Raw genomic sequence first — 26,264 nt, forward strand, 5'->3', positions numbered from 1 at the left:
GTGTGTGTGTGTGTGTGTGTGTGTGTGTGTGTGTGTGTGTGTGTGTGTGTGTGTGCGCTACGAGTAGAATGTGAGGACACTCTGGTGGTTTCCTCGGACTAGCAGCAGAGGCGGTAGTTCTTTAGACAGAGTTTCCAGCCAGCACATGTAGAGGGCGCTCGACACCGTGCCCTTCCTGGCCAGAGGCATGCTCCTGAGAATGTAAAAAAATGTAAATACAGAAAACAAGTATTATTATTTATCTTGGTTTTTAGCAACCTGAATGTACAAATGCTATTTCAAACCAGTTATGTGTCCTTCAGTGGTGGGAAGAACGTTCACTTAAGAACAAATTTGATTTTTTTTTTGGTTTGCCTACATATTAAACTACACCAACAGTTTATCCAAGTGGGTAATTTCAGCAGCATTTCTTACTTATTTGACTATTTTTTGCTAAACGCAATATCCATTAATGGAGAGATAAAACAGCAGAGAAAATCACAGCGAAAATAATCATTAGTTATAAGCTCAACGTCATCAACTACAACTGACAAATCCTGCTTTAAAATTAATGCATGAGTAATAATAGTCTAATGATATAATAAGTATAGTGTTTCAATTATAATAAAGTTACAGGGAACATTATAATTTGTATTCTGTTACTACATAACCCTGATTAAACTAACATATGTTTTGTTTACTTTTTTCAGTGGAGGACTTAGGCAGAGTATTTTTACATTGGGGTTTTATCACTTTCACAACACTAAAGGCTCTGAATACTTCCTCCTCCACTGGTGTCATGTGACCAATATGATCCACATTCGTCTTTAACTCAAGTTATATAGTAAGTGAGTAAAACCAAACATGAAGTTAAAGTGTAACATTGATAATGAAGAAGCTCTTACATGACGATGAGCTTTGCCATGCTGGAGTGTTCCTTCAGCAGCTCGTTCAGTCGGATCTGCCGGTTGCTCTGAAAGTCACAAATCATCACGTTGACGTTAAAACAGCTGTCACTCACAGTGAACTTCAGCAGGATTTTGATTGGTTGGAGTGGATGTGTGTGCAGTGTGGGGGGGGGGACCTTTGCCCTGTAGAGCTCCAGTTCGTTGTCAGTGATCCTCCAGGGCTCATGGGCCTTCAGCCTCTCTGCAGCTTCCTGCTCCATGTCGTCTTCCTTCAGCCTGTACGGCTCAATCAGCTCCTTAAAGCTCAGCTTACTGCACAACAGACACGTCACTTTATTACCATGAAGCTACCAGATTCTTCAAAAAAACATTGCTCCTACAGTTGGTTCAACTTGCAATCTACTGTACATCCGAACCAAACTATCACCAGCACAGAACTAGAACAGAATAATTTTTAGTGTAAAAAGTGGTAAACCAGCATCTCTAGTTACCTGCGGCCCTTTAAATATCTTCATTTGATGACCTTGTGCTAAAAATATAGTCTTACACCCTTTACATTATAATGCATCAAACTCCGAACAGTGTTCATACCTGTGTTTTTTGGGCTTGGTGTTGATGTCTCCGAGGACATGGATGTCAGAGAAGTCGATCCTGAACCTGCTGAGCAGCGTGGCCATGCTGACGGGACACACACACACACAATCTTCTTCATACAGAATGTAGTGAGTGTACAGTATGAAGTGTAAAAAAAACAAAGCTGCTATGACTCACGCTCTGCGGTCGTGGTCGATGCGGTTGATTTTCCCGCCGATGAAGACGCGGATCCTGCAGTCACCCCACTTGTTCCTATTGGTCAGCAGGAAGGGAATCAGCAGAGTCAGACCTGAAACACAAACACATTCAATACAAGTTAATGGGTAGTTGGAATCCTTCTCTTATATTTCACACAGGCTCCGCCCTCTACTGGACTCTTAGTGACACAAAAAGAGCCATTGTAACACATTCCGCTGTAACGGTGGTGGTTTCATCAGAACAGAGTGGGCGAGCTGACCAATCAGAGCACAGTGGGCTCACAGGGAGGGGGGGGCAGGAGCTCCAACAAGTCGTTTAGGACAGAGAGTGAATACACATACTATACAGAGATGCTGTATGAGAAACCAATGTGAGTTTGGAACATTGAACAATGTAAATCTATTCTAGTAGACCTCAACAATGGAATTATGATCAGTAGAAATGGCCATGTCATGGGACCTTTAAAGCTTGACATGCTATCAGATATGCTTAAAGTTGGTTTAGAGCAGGGGTGTCCAAACTACGGCCCGGGGACCAAATGCGGCCCGCGAGCCATTTTGAATTGGCCCTCAGCAAATTCTAAAAGTATAATCTTATACGGCCCACAAATGAAACTTGAGCTTGTCTTGTATTGTACTTCTTAAATACATCTGTAAACATATATTACTCAGTAGTGTTCATGTGTTAATAAGCCCACTTTCAGTCAATTAAAGTGGAAAATTATGTTCCAACAACTTATTTACATAACAACCTTGAAATGCACCCCTTCATATTTCTCCTTATTATTCAATCTGAGGCTTCTGTTTTAAGGGATGAGCTGCTAACAAAATAAATGAAACCCTCTGGAGAGCTGTGATGTAGGCTGTTTATTTTTCTTAAAGCATATGCAATTATCAAGAATAATTTCCCTACATTTGATTGATTTTGCTGATTTATAACTTAAGAAACCTATGAGGCAATATACCTCACCTCTAGTGAGTGGCCCAGCACTTCGAATATTGTTCTGTATGTGGCCCTCTGTGAAATAAGTTTGGACACCCCTGGTTTAGAGGAATCTGTTCGTGTATATGTATAGTAGGGCTGTGCATCTTCAATGGTCTCACGATTCGATTCGATTACGATTATCCTGTCAACGATTCGATTCAATTCGATATCCCGATGCATCACGATGCATCACGATTCATACCAATGCGTTGCATCCTCAATTTTCTATATTACTGCACATGGCTTATTTTTTATCAATGCATACATGCAGTAAATACATATGAACTCTCTTTTTATTATTTAGAAAGTGCTTCAGAAATCAATAACATAAATGTCTTGACATTAATTTATAAACCAAAATAAATTAATTGTATAGGTCTAGCCTCCCTATATCTGTGTGGGAAGTTGTTCCATCCTCAAAAACAAAAAACTAATGCTTCTGCAGTCTAGCTGCAGCTTCTAGCAACGGTCTTCTGTTAAAAAAAGGACACTGAAGGTCCTGAATGTGGCATCACACACAGGACTTGAGTCTGAACACAGCAGGCAACAGGAGTATTTACAATAGCATATACAAACAAAAATACTGCATGTGGGTGCACACTTACATTCTCTGTCTTACTGTTACATAAATCCCATGAATGTATGAGATTAAGTTAGCTTCATTATATCTCAATCAGTGATTAAGTGAATAATAAAGTTTCTATCGGGTCACTATCAGCCTGTCACTCATTATTTTCAGGGAGGGGGCGGGGTTTGGAGGAACGGAGAGGAGACGGTGATCGCGGAAGCTTTTTTCCTCCTGCCTTCACAAACTTTACACACGTATATAATAATATCATCTGAAAATTGCTAGAGGACATTCATACTCTGCAATCCAAGACTTAATTAAATCCACCAAAAACCTGACATGATTGTAACGCGATTATTTTTGAAAAACATAAATCCCTGTGTCTCTGTCCGTGTCCCTGTGACACGGAGTGATTCAGAGCGGGTCCTTCTGCTGTTGGTTCTGGACTGGTGTTCTTGTGTTGGTGGATAAAGCAGACTGCTCCGTGTTTGGTGCCGCTGTGCCGCTGTCACGTCTGTTCCCTGATCTCTGCGTCACCGACCGATTTGATATTAAAGTGACAGAAAAAAAAACATTATAGTAAAGCCGCGGCCGGAAAATCAGGAAGCAACGTTACTACGCTATAATCGGTTATCTTCCGTCACTGCATCGAAACCGAATCGTCCACGTCCGCATCGCAATGCATCGTAGAAACGATTATTTTCAACACCCCTAATGTATAGTAAGCCTTCTTCCTTGTATTAGACATTAAAAACTGACCTCCATCATCAAACAACCACCAGACATCTATGGTTCCTTTGCCCTGCTTCTTCTTAAACTGCTGGCTGTTCTCCAGCAGACGCTGGTCGGTCAGGCTCAGAGGAGACTTGGAATCTGTAGCAGGTGACAACACAGGAAATTAATCAACACAGGTGAGGTTAAAGAAATACTTTGACAGAAGTGATTAGATGAAAGTCTGTCCAACTGAGATTGTTCAAAGAGAATGTGATGGACCAATCTGGTACATGGAAGCTAAAGATAGACGGAATAAAACTGTTCCATTATCAATAAAAACAGGATGTGAAAGCCAGACAGTAAATAAGTGTTCAGGGGTACCTATCGTGATGAGTGGGCTGCTCTGGTTGCTGGTGATTTTTGAAGGACAGTCAGATTCTGGGTCTTTAGAGAGACTGACGGTAACCACCATCTCCTTACTTTCAACAGGTGGCTTCTCATGGGACGACACCAGCTCATCTACAGGGACAAACAGGGAGATAGAGGACATGCAGTATAGATAGTTAAGACATATATACAGATGGATAATAATAATAATAAACTGTATTTATATAGCACCTTTCATGCAAGATGCAGCCCAAAGTGCTTCACAGAGCAAGACAAGATACATGAAACTAACACTGACTTACAATAAAGTTATAAAAAAGACAATCAGAGAGTTAGATCACAGAACCATCAAACAATAAAACATGAACAGTGATACCACTAAAATGACCCCAAATGAAAAAGATAGGATGTACCTTGTCCCGGGATGTGAGAGATATCCAGTCCGTCCTGTAGCCGAAGGATTGCCACTCCGAACTGCAGGTCAAAGGCATCGCTGCATCATAGAACACATAATACAACTTTACTGTCTTTCAAGGGAAACTGTTTCATAAATCAATGCATTTTACGAAGATAAAAAAATATTTTGTAATTCAGTCAACTCATCAAACATTTCCTTGTTTTGGTGACCTGTGAACTTGAAGCCTATTTGCTAGTATGCTATCACTACATTTGAGGAATTTGCTGTTTATCGGATCACAAATGACACACTAATTTGCTAATTAGCGCTTCCCTTCGCCTCCCAGCAGCGCAAAAAACTAAATATCCACGACAGAGGACACAAATGAACCAGTGTGATGGTGGTGAGGAGAAATAACATATATGTTTACACAGATACAGTATACATGTGGTTATCTTGCCCCCAGTGGCGCTTCTCAGGCTGAACATCCTCTGGCAGTATTAAAAAGTCTCCAGACACCAACCCCAAAAATGTCACAATCCCAAACTTTAACTGTGTTTTGGGCAAATAAAGTACCTCCGATAAATGTTAGTAGCTCTTTTTAGAAGACACTTCAGTCCTTACTGTATGGTGTTGATGTAAATCTCCACTTCTCTCATGTCTCCATCACTCCAGTTGTTTTTGAAACCCATTACCAAAGTGTTGGGCTTCAGACGACCCAAACCAACTGCCTGAACATCAGAGAACATCAGAGAACAAGTTATGTGTTACTTTAATGAGGATAGGTATACAAGTCAATGGGTTTCTGGATCATTCATATCTTTGTAAGGCTTGAATCCTCAAGACAGCTGTAACAAAAGAAGAAAAACAGGAAAATACGAATAATGAAATTAGGTCGCATTCACACCAGCCTTGTTTAGTCCGGTTGAATCGAACCCTGGTGTGTTTAGCCGCTAGGTGCGGTTCATTTGGTTGGTGTGAATGCAGTCCGAGACCTCTGAAGTGAACTAAACAACCGGACTCTGGTCCACTTAAAAGAGGTGGTCTCAGACCACTGAAGTGAACTAAACAACCTAAAACAGGTGGTCTCGGACCACTTGCTAGTGAACTCTGGAGCGGTGTGATGCAGTCCGTACCAGAACACAGGAAGCGTAATATTTACGAGTCACGAGAACGCGGATGTCTTCAAAATCTTTAGCGAAAGAGTGAAGCAGAATTAAGTGTTGAACAGTGTCGTGTAAAGTAAAAACAACTATCACACTAAAAACTATACATAAAAGTCAGAGCCACCTGTCGTCAGTGAAACGAGGGGTTACGTATTGTAACCCTAGTTATATAAGCACAGGCGGAGCCCTCTACTGGACTCTATGGGTACTACCTCTCAACCATACCATGCAAGCATTCACCTACTGAGACTTCTATAAATATAGCAGGCCCCCGGGGCGGGCCTACCTGAATGCGCACGCAATCACACCGTATAAAAGGCGGCCTCGCCTCCTGACCGTCATCGTACACCCTCTTCAGCGAGCGGTATATAAACGCGCTGTCATCCAACAACATCGGCCCCCCCACACTGCCCCTGACCGGCTTTTGGTTAACAGCCACTGCGCCGCCACTCCCTCTCCTCCAGTTGTGACCGTGGAGAAGACGGGGCCGCAGATCACTTGGCTGGTAGAGCACACACAAGAGTGTGCATGAAAAAAAAATAGTGAGGAAGGCTCTCACTCTCCTCGCCTGCCCATAGGCCCATAGGCAGGCGAGGAGAGTCTTCCAGCCCCGCCTGGGGCTTACTGCGCACCATGTTCCCTGGGTCCCCAAGGAGCATGGGAAAAACATAAGTGCATTATGTCCAGGGGAGGGGGGAGTCAGTACTCAGTACTCCAAAGGCTCAAATGGTTCTGTGACCAGAGCCTTGAGCACCAAGGGCAGGTCCCACTGCGGGGAGGAGGCGTGCATCACTGGGCGCTGCCTACTGACCCCCTGCAAAAACCGCGTCATAAGCGGCTGACTGAAGGCTGACCTGCCGCCAAATCCCTCATGACAGGATGAAATGGCTGCTGCATACACTTTAACTGTGGAATGAGCCAGCCCCCTTTCCACCAATAACTGTAAGTAGGACAGAATAGAGCCCAACGAACAAGATAGGGGCTCTAGACTCCGTTCCTCACACCATCGCTGGAATCCCAACCACTTTGGCCTGTAGCAAGCTGTGGTGGATCCCGCTCTTGCTGCCTGGATAGTCTGGATAACCTTGTCAGACAATCCCCCTCGTCTCAGCCTGTCCCTCTCAGGAGCCAAGCCTGGAGAGGTTGGCCCAGAGTGGGTAACGCCCCGATTGCACTTGCTTCCTGAGACATCGCCCCCCAGAACTGAGGAATCGCCCAGGGCTGGCCCACCATCATCTGTGTCAACTCTGTGAACCACGACGCTCCGCGGCGATCTGGGGCCACTAGGATGACTGACAGATGCTCTCGTCTCACTCTCTCCAGGAGGGGGGAGCGGTAGGCCTACACGCTCTGCCGCCATGGTCATCACCGCAGGGAAGTCCTGACGTGCAGACCTGTGTGGCGGACCCTCCTGGACGTCGGAACCGGAAGCACCAGACAACGAGGCGTCCTCGTCGTCTTCCTCCTCGACGAACGGGGCCGCCCGACCCGCCGGAATGGCGAACACGAATGGCACCTCTCCCGCGACATCCTGTTCCTCCATTTCCACCACCTCGAGATCTTGGTCCTCCGCCTCCTCCGGCGAGACATAGTATGCCTGAAAATGCTCCAGACGATGCCGGCGGCTGAGCCGTGGGAGCATGCGGCAGGCATTGCAGGCCGGAGACTGGGTCAGGCCGTCCTCCGCGTGGTCAGGCCACAGACACTCAAAGCAGAGGTGGTGGGGATCAGCACCTGCGATTAAACCAGGGCACGAAGGACAGGGCCGGGGTTCAAGGAGTGGTGAGTCCATCTTCGATATTACTTTCTTTCTTTTCTCTCGTTTAAGTTCTCAGTTGTTATCCTGCTCGCTGAAGAGAAAAGGATGACGGTCAGGAGGCGAGGCCGCCTTTTATACGGTGTGATTGCGCGCGCATTCAGGTAGGCCCGCCCCGGGGGCCGGCTACGTTTATAGAAGTCTCATAGGTGAATACTTGCATGGTATGGTTGAGAGGTAGTACCCATAGAGTCCAGTAGAGGGTGAAGCCTGTGTGAGATATAACCTCCTCCTGACTGCAGAACGTCTCTCATTATGTGTTAAAATGTTTTTTAACGCACATTGTCTGATTATATAATATCAGCTCCCTGGTACACCCCCAAACTCCGCCAAATGAAATCACAAAAACGCCAACTGGAACGTCTTCACAAGAAAACCACTCTAACAGTTCATCTCCATGCCTACACCGACTACCTACAACAGTACAATAACGCACTCAAAGCAGCCCGGTCCAACTACTACTCACAACTGATACACTCTGGCTCCAGCAACCCCAAGGCTCTGTTCTCCACCATCAGCACACTCCTTAAACCCTGTGACAACGCCACCCCATCCTTCACAACCGCACAGTGCAATTCTTTCCTCTCATTCTTTCAATCCAAAATCGACAGCATTTATAGAAACCTGACCTCCTTTCTATCCCCACACGAACCAAGCACCGAACCTGGGGGGACAGAGCCTTCTCCATTGCTGCACCCACCCTCTGGAACTCCCTTCCACAACACATCAGACTGCACCGACCCCCCCACCTTCAAAACACTGACCAAAACACACCTCTTCAGACTGGCTTTTAATTTGTGAATGATGTTGTGTTGCTGTTTTAATATATTTTTTAAATTCTATTATATCTCGTTTTATCACCACTGTAAAGCGTCTTTGAGCACCTGAAAAAGCGCTTGGAAATTAAATGTATTATTATTATTATTATTATTATTATTATTATTATGAAAATAACCTGCCGGGATTTGCGTTTTTACCTCCTTAATGTCTGACCAATTGTTGAACAGCATTTCCGTGCACATGACTTGTGTTTAAAGTTTATAGTCTGTTTGAGTTTTGCCCGTGTGAACGCAAACCGAACCTTCTGAAAAATGAAACAATGTAACAAACTGTCGTACTAGAGAAACAGACTATTAAGGTGTGAATGCGACCTAAGGCTACCACTTACATATTAAGACCTTTTTAATAATGATTGAGATACTCGCTTAACCTAAGAATAACATTTTGATCCAGGTTTCATTACCTGCATAAGGAATTGCGCCCCGTGTCTCAGGTTGTCAGCAAACACATGAGTGTAAAAAGCCTTGATACGTTTTTTATTGAGCCAGCGCTGACATCGGACATGTTCCTGAGATAACTCCTTCAAGTTTGGCCGACGGGTCACCTGAACGGGTAATGACAGGAAAAAGACAGAGGAGAATCATGCAGAAAGTGTTTCAGTGATGTTAAGAATGTAGTGAAGGTAACAGACTGAACTGAATGTGTACATACTGTCCTGACGTGAGCGCAGACCATGAGGCCCACGTTCTTTGTGAAAGAATTCACCAGCTGAATGAGAGCAGGACGGGAGTTTGGATACCCAGTCATCACCAGACACTGCGGCCTGGGAACGGGGAATTCAAACATTTAAAGATGAACTTAAACATCGCATAACATTTTTTTTTAAAAGCACTTTCAGTTTTGATGGAAATCACAGGTTGGTCTTTTTAAATCAAATTCTGTAAAAAAAAAAAAAAAGAGACTGCTTCCACAATCTAGCAAAAAAAACGTTTAAGTTTTTAGGTTTATTCATTCACTTTTGGAAACTAAACAATTACAATTGTCAGTGGACTGCATTTGTGTAACGCTTTTCCTGTGAGGTTCCTTCTCGGCAAGTTTACTTTATGTTATCATTTTGTAATTCCTGTCTTATTTTGTTACTCACCTCTCCTCTCGTTTTAGTTTGATTGAGCTTGATCCAAAATAAGGCTCAACTGTTCCCCATCATCCCTTTCCCTATATATTTATGGCGCGTTTCCACTACAGCGCGGAGCACGGTTTAAGAGGGCTGTGACGTCAGCGGCCCGTCTTTGGTTGCGTTTCCACTTGGCCTAGTACCGGCCGGCGGGTCCTAATTCACAGTTTTTCTGGCCTCATAAAATCGCGGGTCTAGGGCCAGAGACAACGAGGCTGAGTCGGGCTGAGTATGCTAAACTAGAGAGAGCATCGCTGGCAAGGGGGCTACAACTACAACAAGATGGACATATTTGACCGTGATTTAATTGTAATACACGTTTCAAAATGATGCCGAAGTAACAACATACTGATACCGGTTAGTAAAAACCATGAATTAATGCTTTGTCAAGTCTGCAGACAGACGGCAGGGGAAAAACCTTTTAAAATGCTTGTTTTCTAAATGGAGATTGGCTAAGCTAACGCAGTATATGCTCCGACCGTCCACACTCACAACAACGGCCTATACAGACATAAATAAAGCAGCGACTGTATTCGCCATGACACAGGCAGTCTGTGGTTTGTACTTGTTTAACTTTTGTCTAGTTTCTGAACATATATGAGGAGCTGTGAGCTCTGAGTGCTAACAGCTAACGGCTGTGTTGTTTTTCTGGGGTTCTCATTGAAGATGACGTCACGGCTCCGCCTACACTGCGTTACTATAGATACTACCCCAGTTCCTAAACTGTAATGGAAATGCGCCATAAAGTGAGCCAGTCCTAACGAGGCCCAGCCATACCGAGCGGGGCCGAGCGAGGCCGTGTAGTGGAAACGCGCCATTAGTCTGTGTCCCCATTCCAGTCCAGTAGTGTTCCCCCTAGTGTTTAGTGTCTTTTGTGTACCTGATCTTGCTACGTTTCCTGGCCCTGCTTTCATCTACTCCTCATCTGTTGTGGCTCCCTGTCCGAATGATCCGCAGTGTACGGACTTTTTGCAAAGTAAAGACTGTTTCTTCAAACTGAAGCTTTTGTCTCTGAGCCGTGATGTTGCAAGTCAGCATTCACCCGTTGACATTAACACATATTCCGTGCCATTGGGAGCAATTTGGGGTAAAGTATTTTGACAAAGGACACAATGACATGTTAACTGCAGGGCCAGGTCTATCTCCTGAGCTACTGCCGCAACATCTGTATGCTACTTCAGCACAACAGACATCATCATGGATTGAACTGGCACAAACCTCCATCAGATAAACGATGGATGAGTCAGGCAGACCAGACACACATATTCAATTCAACAACCTCTCTTCCAAAGCACTCTCACTGTTTTTTAAGAGGGTGGAGTGCAGGTTTACAAGAAAACAAATATTTTCAATGACATTGCCCCTTGAATTGCACACTACTTGATTTTAAACATATATTAGAAAAGGTTTTCTGAGTTGGTATAAAGCTGTAACTGATTCTGAAACCAGAAACAAAACCCAAATCTGGAACATTGAGCTGACCTGAAGTTTTTAATGTGGTCTTCGACTCCAGTGAGGTTCATACAGTGAGTCAGAGCTTGGTTGTAGATCAGAGCCTGGGTGGACGAACCCCAGTTCACATCTACAGGACACACACACACAACACACACACACACACACACACACACACACACACACACACACACACACACACACACACACACACACACACACACACACACACACACACACACACACACACACACACACACACACACATGATGTTAAGTGTCTGTGAAGTGGACTCAAAAAGGAAGTAGAGTTGGACAGATCACAGTAGGTTGGCAGTTACTAGCATGATTGCGCAACACATTGATGGAAGCAGAATCAAAGTGGTTGGTATTGATCAGATTTAATCTTAGTAATAAGCAAAGAAAATGTGAGATCATCATGTCCTCACCAGGTTTGTGGTAGCTGACATAGATGTATAGAGCGAGGACGATGAGCAGAGTGACCAGAGCCGCCCACCAGTTGATGACAAACATGACCACCACGCACAGCACCGCCCCGGCCAGAGACACCCACATGTTGTAGTACTTGAAACTTGGGCGCCACCCTGTGTTAACAGACGGGAATTAAACCAAAAGAGCCATGCTAGAATAGGCAAATATAAACAGATCATCATACAAGGAAAAATCTGAACTGAAACAAAGAAAGTTTTAGAGCACACTTCTTCACCATATATTTACTTGATATAGCCTAAAACCAGACATGTTTTGCAAACAATCCATGTTTGAACCCTTATCCTAACAATGTTTCTGGTCAAGTGCAGCCCTAGAAATATACTTGTTACCAATATAGTTTTACAATACAACATAAAACTACACATATTGTTGGGAATGTTGTCCAAAAGTTCAAGACCAAAAAAAGTTTTGTTATCCTCTGAAGGCATGGGAAAACAGGCATTAAGTTAACTTTCAGTAATAACGACAATGAGAGCTCTAAACCATTGTCACCTTAGGGGACAGAGTAAGATAAGAAATACCTACTTCAATCGAAAATTGAGGCTTAACTGAGTATTTTATTTTCTTCAGAGTACTTGAACTTGTCCTCAACTTAACTTTCAACGCAAGGCTCTACTCCCAACCCAACGGTGAGCAAAGAGCAAGTCGCGCATCATGTGAAAGCAGCTTAAGTATAAGAGTGCATTCAAATAAGCCAAAAAAAAAGTGTAACAAAGGTGTAAGAAGACTCTTTGATCTCGAATGTATTCAAAAAGTTAGAGACCTTTTCAAGTCAACTCTTATGTCATGGCATGCATCTTATATCATCATCATCTTAGATCGCATCATCTATCGAGACTGAATCAATTCAACTTTGGGTTTACCTGGAGAGTTGGCCAGGGAGGCGTGGAAGACAGAGAAGTTAATGAGAGCATACGACGCCAGGAAGAAGTTCGAGATGATGGGAGCGATGATGTTCAACTCCGCTAACAGGCAACAACAGAAAGCTTTGAATGAATATGAACTGTTCATTCTAGTTTTAATCTTTAGCTGCAACAGCAACAGACAGCAGCTCACCAATGAGGATGAAGGCCAGGCCGATGAAGAAGGTCAGGACGTAACCACGGAGAGGCTCGTTGTTCTTCCCATAACCCTTTGCAAACATACCCAGTCCTGGATAAATGTTGTCCTTACATAGCGCCTAGATAACAAAACATTGAGTTAATTATTTATTACATTTGTTAACACAGTTTTTAAGAGAGAGAGGGATATGACATATGAAACTCTTAGATCGGGCTCATGCTTGGATGGATTGGACTAGGGATGATATTTTAGGCCTCTATCTCTCGAAATCTGTGTTTGACCCAAAAAAAGCTAAATGTATCCAATGATGAGAGAAGGTAAATGCTGTTAAAAGATAATAACAAAAGCTAATAGTTCAGGGGTTTTTTTCCCAGGCCATTTTCTTTTGTCGTTGGCTTTTTTTCGTTCAGCCATTCACAACAAATACCAATAACAACCTTACAAATGTAACTCCTTAAGTCACTATATTTTGGTTGCTGATGATACACATGTTCAATTTTAAACAGTTATTGTCGTTAATTCCTCTATTTATGTCTGTGTAAGAAGATGTTTTTTGTTCATTTGTCTTGTAATAAATCAGATTATGAAGGAGTTTCTGACCTGGAAGACTTTGGGCGCGCTGACCAGCGAGGCCAGAGCCGAGGACAGAGTAGCTGAAAAAATCCCTGCAGAGATCAGAGGACCGAAGCCTGACACCAGACTCATGACCTGTAACACACACACACACACACACACACACACACACACACACACACACACACACACACACACACACACACACACACACACACACACACACACACACACACACACACACACACACACACACACACACACACACACACACACACACACACACACACACACACACACACACACGTGAACATGACTCATGTAGCATAGTGTTATGCTAACATACTGCCAAGTAAGAAGTTATGGGATACTGTTTGTGTCTTATTTATTTCTCTATGATATGCAAAACAAACCACATACTGTAGAGCAGTGGTTAGCAATGACATCTTAAGGCTCCCTCCATAGAACCAGCTGATTTTGGTGTGCAAAAGAACAGTTTGAGGTGCAAAGAAACAACTTTTCCGTTTGCTCAGAAATAGCTTTTTGCGGTACATAGAGACAACATTTATTTGCGTAGAATCTAATTGCAGTGAGTAGAAACTTGGGTTATGTTTTGTAACCCTAGTTCCACATATACCTGGATTCTTGCCGAGCCCAAATAGGTTTGACAACTCAATTTTGACTATGTAGATTATTGTTTGATGTCACCCCTACTAATCTAATATAGTCTGATCTGGAATTGAATCTCGTCTAAGTTGTGTGATCTAAATCAGGCTTGACTCCATAATTTAACAGCGGTTTAAGTGAACAGTTTATAAATGCGAACAAGTGGGGACCCTAAGACATTGTTCCTAAAAAACTAAAAGAAACTCCTTTCATGACATAATATTATGTAATTAAATTACAGACTGAACAGAAGGACAGAAGGCAGCTCCATTGTGAAACATCAACACCTACAAACATTATGTGACGTCTGTTAGCATGTGAGAGGACGAGAACCACACACAGATGTTAGATTTAACTGTTTTTCAGTTGGACAGATTTTAGTGAGACACAGCAAAACGTAATAATATCATTATAGTTAAACCAGAGACAGTGTTTCCGTCCGTAGCAATAGACAACATCAAAACAATGTCAGGGATATCAGTGTCAGAGAGCTGTGTGTGTGTGTGTGTGTGTGTGTGTGTGTGTGTGTGTGTGTGTGTGTGTGTGTGTGTGTGTGTGTGTGTGTGTGTGTGTGTGTGTGTGTGTGTGTGTGTGTGTGTGAGAGTGTGTGTGAGAGTGTAGGTGGATGTTGTCAATGCTCTCATTCAGCTCTAGCTCCAACCAGAAAGAACCTTGTGACTCAAAACAACAGCCACTATTATCACTGCTGCACTGTGGAGAACAGCTCTGTCTTTTACACACACACACACACACACACACACACACACACACACACACACACACACACACACACACACACACACACACACACACACACACACACACACACACACGCATCTACGACGGCGCGCAGAATCACGAGCTGCAGTCTGACACAATTTACACTTTTTAATTTGACAGAGTCTGTTAATGCCGCTAAAGAGTTATAAATGATACATCTGCTTTCCAGTATTATCATTGAAGTCTATGCCAGGCACCAGACGTAGCAAATCAGTATTGGGCTGAAACTAATGTATCCTTTGATAGTCCTAAATACCTTTTTGTATGAATCTCAAATACATACAATAGTTGTACTTGAGGTAATAAAAGTTGTGTATCTTGAGGCTAAATATTGCAGTGTTGGCAATTGTAGCACTAAAACCAAGTGTGTAAAGTGTGTCTTTATTATGGAAAGACAGTCAAGGTCTCATTATTAAGGTAAATGAAAAGTCTCATCATGGTCTGGAAGGCTGCATAAACAGCAACAAACACAAGATCTAAAAGATGAATGGGATCAGATTTCTACTTCGATGGACTGTCAATGTGTGTTGACGGTCTTATCCTGACACGGCATCTCCGTCAATGTGTAGGCTTCCATAGGAAAACAATGGCTGTGGGTGTTTGGATACACGTCACATCTGCTCATGTGTGTTGGCCTTTATGTGACACAAATTCCTGAGCTGGCCTGTTCAGTATTTTGAATAATAAAACAGTATTGTATCTTATTGGTCATCAGATCTTTAGGGTTGGGGTTGGGGTTAGCGTCCGTTACCTGGAAGTCGTTCATCAGGCCGAACTGACAGCCTCCCTCCTTGCAGATGGAGAAGTCGTAGCCCAGCGTGCAGGCGGCGTCGGTGCAGTTCACCGTGTCGGTCACCGTGTCGTTTTGATCGCCAGTGGCATCCCTGACAATGCAGGAGCCTGGAGGATGAGAAAACCGACACACACTCTAACATAAGCCACAAACAGGGAGATTTAGTAAATCGTGCTTTTGGTTTATTAGGTTAAGGCTTTTATTGTCATGTGCACAGTAGCTACAGTGTAGTTATGACAATGGAAATCTTAGGTCACAGGCTCCTCCAACAGTGCAACACAATAAAACAGATAATAGTGCAAATAAATAAAATAAAATAGAATATAATAAAATTGTGCAGAATAGTCTATATACAAGTAATTGGAATATTGATATATATAAGTTACAAACGGATGAATGTTATGTATGTTCTTTCAAAAGTTCAGGTGCTTAACAGTCTTACGGCCTGTGGGATGAAACTGTCCCAGAGTCTGGTGTTTTTTTGGCTTTGCTGCACTATTGAGTATTATCCCCAAAGAACACTGACCACTCATTGATGTATCACACTCCAATTTTATTGTACTTTTCCTTCCTTTTTCATTTATGTGTGGTTAATTTCATATCTTAAGTTTGATTTTTAAAGTAACAACACAAGAGGTGTCGATAACAATTATTTATCAATGTGTACAGCGAGAGTAATATATGTTTCAATATTAATTTTTTTAATCGGACCAAAAAGGGTGCAAAATAGTCATTGTATACATCTCCTTAATATTTGCCAGATATGTGACTTAAACAGCATTGTCATATAATGTATAATAGCTGTAAAGATATTTATAAAATGCATATCATCACAGTTTTACGTGACACAATTTGTGCAACAAATGAACAGCAGTTCTGAAGTAAGCAAGTCTTAATGAGTTTTGGAATAGGAGCTACCAATGAGTGTTAAATACCTGCAGAGATGGCAACGGCAATGTATGTGATTCCTGTGATGAGAATGGCCAGCAGAGTACCTTTAGGGATCGCCGACTGGGGGTCCTGAGGAAAGAGACATGACCACATTCAAGTTTATTTTTTGTCAATTTAAAATGTGGTTTGAGCCTCAAGCTAATGAGTATGTGATACATAGCTAAAATAATATTTTCTCTGACTTCCCCTGGTGAAAGTAATAATTTAAATGTATTTGTAACATCAACCATATAACACATTTCATACAACAAGTATGTGTTCTGAAAAAGACAAAACAAAAAAAAGTAGTCACATCGAAGAGAGTTAAGAAGTCAGAACAATAAATAAATAATACATGACAATTATTACTCTATGTGAGATTACCATTTTGTGAGTTTATCGATGAATACATGATAGGAAAATTAAAGTTTTCTTTTATAAATATCAAGCTGTGTTCACATGCTCAACTCCACATGTAGACTATTTCAGGTTATTTTATGAAACATATCCAACATAAGCATAGACTTAAGTCCTGGAGCAATGTTCCTTCATGTAAAAGAGGCAGAGCAACATAGTGATGAGTTAGTAACCTAAACTGTACAGCCTGAAACTAGGCCTTAAAGTGTTTTTCAAAACGTTGAAAAGGGCAATTTAAGTACCTGGCTGTAGTGTTTAGACAGTCAAGAAAAGTCTAAATAACCCGTGAGAGAAATATGGTGAGCTTTTTCTAGGTGTGACCTTATTCTTGAAATGCAATATGGCCAAAAACATATACATTATTGAGCCATACAATGACTGATTTCTGAAACGCTATATACAAGAGTGTCCACAGGGCTTGGATCATCAGATGAAGCAGAGATATAGATTTGAGTGTCATCTGCGTATCAATGGATGCCAAGCTGTTGACTATTACAACTAAGTGGCAGCTAGTAAAGAAATGCAAGAGTGGGGCTTAAGACAAAATCTTAGGACACACCACAAGACACATATTTACTTTCTGAACAGGACTATATGCCTATATTATATTATGCAAAATGTAAAACTCACTGCGAGGTCTCCGGAGATGTTGGCTCCAGCCAGGATCCCGGTGGCCGCAGGGAAGAAAATGGCGAACACTGAGAAGAATGTCTCCTCATCTCTAAAGTCTGGACCAAAGTTCTCTAAAAGGATAGCAGCTAAAAGAGAAGAGAACCAACACAGAGGAGAATAGTAAGTATTTTTCAGTAATACATTCTCAAACGGCATAGGTTAGGTCAGGGACACTTGAATAGACCAAATGTTTGTATACATCAAAAAAAGTGCAGACTTACAATTGTAGCCAAAGAATCCTTTGGGGTCTTTGCTTTCCATTGACATGAAGCTTCCTATGAAGTAGTTTGCGATGGCTGCCAGAAGGATCACCAGGAGGACGATCTGAGCCTGATAGACAGAGAGAGAAAGACACAGATCGGGAGGATGGTATAATCAATGTGATGTTTTTATTTTAACAAATGATCTCCTTACTGATCACAAGATCTGCTGTTTGTGTTTGAATCTAGGATGCTAGTTTATAACTTGAGACAACCACTGATCACTGATCAAGATTGTAACTAATTGCCCCTTTTTTTGTAACTATAGCTGTACATGACACGTGGCAGTAGTAAATTGCACAATGCAAATTCTTACAACAAGATGGATGATTGGATTATACCAGATAATGTGGCTACGCTAACATGCTAATGTTTAGCAAGTACTGTAAAATGTTCTAGCCTAATAGCATGCCATCGTTCTAAAACTCACTGCTAAACCAAAAGTACAGATGAGGGTAATGGGGAAGGGCATTAGATCTGCAGGTTTTTTGTCATGACCTGAAGATGATAAATAAATAAAGGTATTTCAATTCATCCTGGTGGGACCATGAATATCTAAACCACTCGTTAATGTAATCCAACCACTAGTTGTTTTAATTTGAATACAAACTATTATGTGATCATCATGGTGGTGGTAGATGAAGTCAGGGAATCAACAATGTAGGATTCATCCTCTGGAGACCATGAATACTTGCAAATGGTTTCATTTTTGCCATACAACCAATGTTGAGCTATGTCAGTCAGACCAAAGGCACATGTTTGAGGCTTTAATATTAACAGCAGGGAGCTATAATTTACTATCAGCGTCATGTGTCAGTCTATGAGATGTCCTCTGAGGATGTTCAGTGTTCTGTCCTACCTTGGCTTCCCACTCCATCCCTGCTACAGAGATTCCCAGCAGCAGGATGACAGTCAGAGTCCCGACGATACGAATGTCATTTAGCTCATCGGTCATCAAAGCATCGACATCCTGCAACCAACAGCAGGAACAAGATCAATATGAGGATCTATGCAAAACAATCTGACACAATTCGAATGGTTATACCAAGTTATTTCTTACGTTAAGCATCTCAACGACTGTCTCTGCAAAGCCTACGACGTACATGGCCACAGCCACTGCGTTGGCAAAAGCAAAGATGAGACCGATGGATCCTCCAAACTCCGGTCCCAGACTCCTGGAGATCAGGTAGTACGCTCCGCCTGCACAGCAGTGACTCAGGTATTAGTCATTGTTTCATTATGGGGTACCGTAAATTTGAAAATTACCTTTTATTCTCAGGGACACTCTAGCGCTGATGGTGGTTGCCAACCCAGAGGTCTTTAGGTTGAATTATGCGAGTAAAATCACCACTTCAGTTCTCTTATAACTTCTTGACTAGGGATGGGTATCGTATGAAATGTATCGATTCCGATTCCGATTCTGCTTCTCGATTCCGGTTCTTATCGATTCCCCGTTTAGATTCCAAAATTGTAAAAGAAAGAGGTCTAATGTTTAGAAATATCTTTATTTTTTCAAGCTTTTAACTGACACTTTTATAAATAAAGAAAATACACAATAGCTGTGCTTTATTTCAACTGAGGTAGTAGCAGGAAACCTACTGACATACGTTTTATAACAGTACCTGGCTTTTACTGTTCAAGTACCCTACTATCGTCACATTTTTTTTTAACCTTGCATACCTAAATGACGGCGCTTCGACAACCGAGAAGGGATGTAGCCCTTTGACAACAAATGCTGTTACCGCTCTGTGAAACTCCTCCGTTTTTTCTCTGGTCAGCTTTCCTTTTAATGCCAAAGAGAACGGTGTGTCGCGGCTAGCTGGACCTGGCACTTCTGGACATGCAAGCGGCGGGTCCGGGGTGCTAGTGCTGGCTATTGATGCCATACTCGGGCTCGGAGACCGCAAGCCATTAAAGACTGTACATTCTTTTATCTCAATGCCGTGCTGTCTTAAATGTTTGCTTACATTTGAAGTGCAACCTGACGAACAAGCTATTAGCTTGCCACCGGCATTGCATTGTGCCTTGCCTTTCTCTTTTTGTGTGTAGTGGAGCCACACTTTTGAGCATTTGTAGGCTTTCTTTGCAATACTAAAGGGTTAGTCTACCGCATCTAGGAACCGTTAAGCAGAACCGAAATTGTGTATTTTGTATGGGTACCCGGTACCCGGTACCCGGCATTTTCTTATCGGTTCTCATCTGGAACCGAGTTTCGGTTCCCAACCCTACTCTTGACTGAGCCATCAATCAACTATAGCTATCAGTATTACTTCAAATATGTTCTTTATCCAGTGGTTTTTATGAAAGAAAAAAAAGGTTTCATATGTCTGAAAGTTGGCTGCTAAATGTTAGGGTTTTTGGCTCTCATAATATGTTGCCTTAAAAATAATCTGTATTTCAGGATAACTGGGTGGTAAACTCCACAATAATCAGATTACATTTTCAAAATAAAAGCATGTGTACAGTTGCTGTCATCACCTCCTCGTACGAAGCCGTTGGTTGCTATAGCAGAGGTGGACAGACCGGTGATGGTGGTGACGACACTCGCCATCAGAATGATCGCAATGGTGAGACCTATTAAACATAAAAAAACATAAACAAACTAAGAAACACAGTTCGGATGAATCATATAATTTCCAGAACTGATTAGCTTATTCAAGCAGGCAAACAGGCCCAACATTCTCTAATGATGAACTTACCATACCCGTTAGCTCAAATTGATAAATCAGCTCATTTCAAGCTTTCACAGAACTTTTATCAATGTAATTCAATGGCTCTCATTATATATTCCTGAACATCAATGTTTAGTTCACAATATCAGTTAATTGTTATCAGTTAAAGGAGAGGTGTCATGCTTTTCCAGTTATTACCCGTCCCCTTGTGTGTTATGAAGGTTTTTATGCATGAACTTTTGAATATCTGTTTAACACTGTTCCTTCAGAGGTTCGAAGAACGTTACTGTGTGCGCGGCATTTCACAGATGAAAGCTTCCAAAACATTGCCCAGTTTGAGGCCGGATATGCACAGCATTTGAAACTGAAGGACGATGCTATTCCTAGTTTGTTTGTACCGTTTGGAGCAGGGGAAGATTCGGGTACACAACCTGTAAGTTTGCATTGTTATTTGTGTATTTATCAAACAAGGTATCTACCACGACTGTTTAAATGTGTAAACGTGTTTCGGACTGCTAAGCCATTGACACAGTGCTAACTGGGCTAACTAAGTTGCTAGCGTTTCCCATATATCAACTCCAATATCAGCAGATGGCCTTACATACATGTATCTCATAGCAGGAGAATGTCTGCATTCACACACGAAATACTCATAGACAGTATACTCCGGGTGATTTACCGTACGGTCAGTACATTATAGTTGGCGTTCCTGCCGTGTATGCTACCAAGCTACCGTTCATAGCGTGTATGCTACATAGCTAAACAACAAGGCTACCTAGAGCTAGACATGCTAGGGAAAACATTGTTTTCATGCCAGCTACAATGAATGACCGAACGTAGCAGACTACCCGTATAAGATTGCAATTGTAAACATGTTCTTGCTAGCCTAGACTAGCTGTATAGTAGATTGGCATATTACACTGAACAACTAGCAAACGTAGGTTAGCATATTAGCTGGCAAGCTAACTGTGTTGATTAGATAGATAGATTAGATAGATACACACTCCTACCACAACTACTACTAACGAATCTAAAACAACTAAGTTTCTCTAATATTTTGTGATTTGCATTTGATTTCGTCCAGCCAGATCAGGAAACTCCTGGCGTATCTGGCGGACAACACACACACGGGATGACCCACTCTGATGCCTCGTCCTAAAAAGCCCCGGCAGCCGCTTACAAAGCTGCGATAGGCAAGATGCCGAAAACGCCTATAAGGGGAGGAATGGATGATATACCGCGTATATATGTATATTTACGCATGTTCATTTTGTACATTTCTAAAAATAAAGTTTGATGGAAATACTTAGTAGGCCTATCCTTTCTTCCCTGAATTATTTGCTCCTATAACTTATCATTCATATATAGCAAACCATGATTTGATTTCTCATCAAACAGTAGTAGTTTATTACAGGTAAAAATAACTTACTCTTCTATAACAACAGTTGTAGGTACAGTTCGGTTAGTTAGCGTATAAAATATACGGCTGTACCGAAGCCATTATAAGACTGTTGTTCCGCTGAGAGCGAGCCGAAAAAAGCACTGTTAGACATGGGCGGAGCCTCTCTGGTGGTTGACTAATCAGAACAGAGTGGCCGAGCTGACCAATCGGAGCACACTAGGCTCACAGGGAGGGGGGGGCAAGAGCTCCAACGAGCCGTTTAGTGGAGAGAGTGAATACTGCTGAACACACATACTTTACAGAGATGCTGTATGAGAAACCAATGTGAGTTTGGAAAATTGCACAGCATAAATCTATTTTAGTATACCTCAACAATGGAATTATGATCAGTGGAAATGGCCATGACACCTCTCCTTTAACATATTCCATGAAAAGTCAAAAACCAATACTGTAGTGCGTCTCTCAATTCTTTCTGACTTCCTGTCTGTGGCTCTCAGCTCCATGCCCAATGGTCCCAACTGAAGAAGTCGCATTTTTAAAAAGGGATTAGAAATGTTTATTTTATCCAACATTACACTAACAGTGGGAAAATTGTGAAATTGTTAGGGACATTATTCATTAGCGGATGAATCCACGTTTGGTTATGAGTATTTGTGGCAGCAGGACAATGTACATGGGACACGGCACAGAGGCACATGACCCACAATACTTTTTATTAGATACATTCAGTGTTGGTTTGGGTCTATTAATGGGAATAGTTGATAAGAATAGAACATTAACCTGTAAGTATTGTGGCTGCCAAATAGTACATCTAATGAGACTTTCTGATCTGTTGGCACTTGAAGGAGAATGACCTCATACTTGGATTCTTCTCAAACATTTAAACTCAATGTACCCACCGATTCCAGCGTGGCCAACGATCCAGGTCATTCGGATGAAAAGCATCACACCCCAGATATTCAGCATGCAGCGGACCTGTAATGCACAAACATGTTAGTCTTCTGTGGGCCAGCCTATAACCCCAGATGGGAGATGAGTCTACGCTATAACAATTGCTGTTGAAAACATTGATTTGATCAGATAAGATGAAATATCACAGTGAGAAACAGAGGACTACTCCTTTAAATGTTCCTGTACATAACACTAACCAGGACTCCTTTGACCCAACCAAACTTGATAGTTCCTCCTTTAGCATTCTTTGCCGCCAACGCCGCCGCTGCCTCCTCAGCTGCTGAAGGCTCCTCGCCATTGGCCAGTCCGTCTTCAAACGGATCCTGACAACCAATCACAGCCAAGGGGAAATGGGTGACAGAAAAAAAAAACAGGAGAGTAATCAATTAGTGGATCAATGAAAAAGAAACATATACCTACATCTGAAGAGGCCCTATTGTGCTTTTTGGGCTTTTAACTTGAGTTCTATAGGTTTTTGAGTATGTAAAAGGTCTGCAAAGGCTAAAATCCCTGTGTTCCCTCCAGAGGGAGTTTCTCTCCCACACACTCCCCCTCCCTGCCTGAAACACCTCGATTGGATTCCTTTGTTTACTTTTGTGACATAGTGACCTCACTAGGTAATACTTGCACTTCTATTGGCTGGCGATCCAACACATTGTACGTGATAGGGGTGGGACATCTCTAAGCGGTTGACAAATCCCAAAAGAGGCGGTTGGCTAACCAATCAGAACAGACTGGGCTCTGGTTTGGGTGAAAAGAGGTGCTGCAGCACAGGCAGTATGAGAAAAATAAAGAGCTTTCTGAACATTAAAGCATGGAGACATGTCACAGTAGAGGCACAACATACAAATATGAGCAGCCTAAAATAATTAACATATTGGTATCCCTTTAAAAATAAATGTCTTAGAGGATTTTCATCTAACATCCTGCTGTTAGAATACTATCAGCGTACAATGTACGGCTATGTTGCAGCTACCTAGAGGAGTGGGATGCCTACAGGGTCATGAGATGCAGCATTGTGTGTGTGTGTGTGTGTGTGTGTGTGTGTGTGTGTGTGTGTGTGTGTGTGTGTGTGTGTGTGTGTGTGTGTGTGTGTGTGTGTGTGTGTGTGTGTGTGTGTGTTTGTTTGTTGGGGTCATGCCTCCAGTGATGTCACTAAGCCCACTCGGAGTCTCTGAGATGGAGTGTAGGGAATGTTTTCTGTTTTCAGCTTGCATACCTCTAATTACCGCCCATAACTAAACATTAACTTAAGAAAAAATGGAGGAGCTGCATTTGATTTGGTCTTCAAATGAATGAAAGTTTAGTAGAACTTTCTTACTATTAACTATCATTTATTTTACAACTGCTACTCTGAAGATTCTCATATCAATGAATAATACAGATATTTTCATGTTTTTAGGTTAAGATTAAACTCTATTGATTCCTTGCAGAAATTCACAAGTATAAATACTTCAAACATACTATATATATTAGGAATGTGATGATGTGCAGAATGAGTACCTTTACACTTTGAGTACATTTTAAGACTACTTGTGTACTTTTACTCAAATACAATTTGGAATTTAATGTAACTTGTTATTCTACGCTGTTGTAGTGCTGCTTTTACTTCACAGTTACTTTAGAGTATTCGAGAACTTCGCCATCCTCTGTTTAAAAGTGCGGTATTGGCAGAGGTGGGAGAAGTACTCAGATGATCGTGTACTTAAGTAAAAGTAGAAGTACCGGAATGTAGGAATACTCTGTTACAAGTAAAAGTCCTGCATTCAACAGAATAATACATGTGATTTTTTAAATAATGATTGATCATTAAAGTGTTCTCAAAGCTGGTAAAGGTGCAGCTAGATTGAATGACTTTGTATAATGCAGGGTAGCTTGTGAATTTACTCCAGGTGGAACTCAAGTCTGATTTAAGAGTTGATTATATTTCACATCATTCATCCAAATTTGTAAAGTAACTAAAGGTATGAAATACATGTAGAGGCGTAGAAGTACATGATTTACCTCTGAATTGTAATGGAGTAGAAGTTCAAAGTATACAAGAAATATAAATACTTAAGTAAAGTAAGTATCTCAAATTATACTTAAGTGAGGTACTTGAGTAAATGCACTTAGTTAGTTCCCATCTCTGGGTATTTGTACTTTAACTTTAGGTAAAAAAGTCTTCCACCACAAACGTGCGTGATAATTTCCGCAATGTAGGCTATGATGTTTAATGCTATTAGGGGAATGAAAACACATTTTATTTGTACTTTATCGAGTTCATCGTGCAGCTCCGACAGCGACGGTCTGCCCCACTTCTCCCCGAAAGGCGCAGCGGTCTGCCGGTAGAAGTCGATGTTGGGCACGGCGTCTATGGTGTTGTGTCCAAAGGTCCTCATGTAGTAGGTGTTGGAGTGGGAGTCGGAGATGTGCGTATGTCCCGTGCCCGTTGAATGGAGGCTGACCGAGTCGCTCCGCGCCGTGTCCGGCTCGTGGAAGACATCCGGCGGGAGCCCGATGTCCATGGCGCTGCCCAGGGCGCCTGCATCCAGGAAGCCCACCACCCTGAACCGGCCTTTGGACTCCTCGGGCGGCTTGGATGCATCTGTGGAGGCCGGGGCGGCTGCTGCTTCTGTCACCGTGTCCACCTGGAAGCGGCTCTGAGGGGAGCCGCCGCTCTTCAAGGCCGGCTTCTGTCCCGACATGTCCTCCCGGATTAGACGCTCGAAACCTGTCCAAAGAGTCACTTCTAACGAACGGTTAACGTGTCAAAAACACCTGCTCTAAAGCCGAGGGGAGGTCGGGGCAGCAGCTCCGCAGCATGTAGTACCGAACAGTCCCAGCAGACACACACAACCGCAGGCTGGCAGAAGAAGAAGTCATTAAAGTGTCCAAAAGAAACATTTACAAACTAAAGTTAAACACAGACTGTCATCACCTCCTCTGCGAACTCTGGGTAATGGAGCGGCCAGGACGTGACGTGCGTAAAGGACACCAACTCTCTCTCTTTGACTCAGTGTCTCTCTCCACCTATCAATCTGTGTCTCTCCCTCTCCATCAGTCCATCTGTCCATCCATCCACGTGTTGACGTGCGTGTCGTCCCTTCAGATGGCGACTCAAACGGTTTATTGTCATCCGTCTTGTTCCCTCTCTCCTCCTCTCTCTGGACTCTCGAGACATCTCAGCATGACGGGAACCCGGCGGAGAGGAGGAGGAGGGGGTTGAGGAGGAAGGGGAAGGAATGATGGATCGGTGTCCGTTACGCACCAAACTTTGGCACGCGCCGTGGCGCATCCATGTCGGGAGGAAAAGAGAGGAAGAGACAGAAAGGACATGATGAGAGGGGGACATGAGACCTTGCCTCATGTAGTTCAGATCACACTGGAGCGTGGGTCAGGTTATATTAACTGCAAGTGCCCTGACTGACGGCATAACTGACGTGGAAACCAAACCAAAGAAATTAAAACAAAAAGT

General features: G+C 42.5%; 1 protein-coding gene across 1 annotated transcript; it reads right to left on the reverse strand.

Moving 5' to 3' along the window:
- On the reverse strand, nt 1–25,936 carry LOC117473209 (solute carrier family 12 member 2-like). The gene is made up of 26 exons (XM_034118727.1): nt 25,060–25,936; nt 23,005–23,130; nt 22,756–22,831; nt 20,261–20,356; nt 18,843–18,982; nt 18,642–18,752; nt 17,744–17,852; nt 17,481–17,608; nt 16,439–16,523; nt 15,462–15,610; nt 13,292–13,399; nt 12,686–12,809; nt 12,493–12,594; nt 11,566–11,721; nt 11,148–11,247; nt 9,203–9,314; nt 8,955–9,095; nt 5,354–5,460; nt 4,746–4,825; nt 4,327–4,464; nt 3,991–4,104; nt 1,659–1,770; nt 1,479–1,565; nt 1,064–1,199; nt 885–952; nt 1–193 (listed from the first exon to the last, which is right to left on the reverse strand). Exons 1-26 carry the CDS (start codon nt 25,492–25,494, stop codon nt 58–60), a joined length of 3,276 nt encoding a protein of 1,091 aa, XP_033974618.1. The 5' UTR covers nt 25,495–25,936; the 3' UTR covers nt 1–57.
- Nucleotides 25,937–26,264: the final 328 nt, after the last annotated feature.

The sequence above is a fragment of the Trematomus bernacchii genome, unplaced genomic scaffold (genome assembly GCF_902827165.1).
Source record: "Trematomus bernacchii unplaced genomic scaffold, fTreBer1.1, whole genome shotgun sequence".
Classification (NCBI taxonomy): domain Eukaryota; kingdom Metazoa; phylum Chordata; class Actinopteri; order Perciformes; family Nototheniidae; genus Trematomus; species Trematomus bernacchii.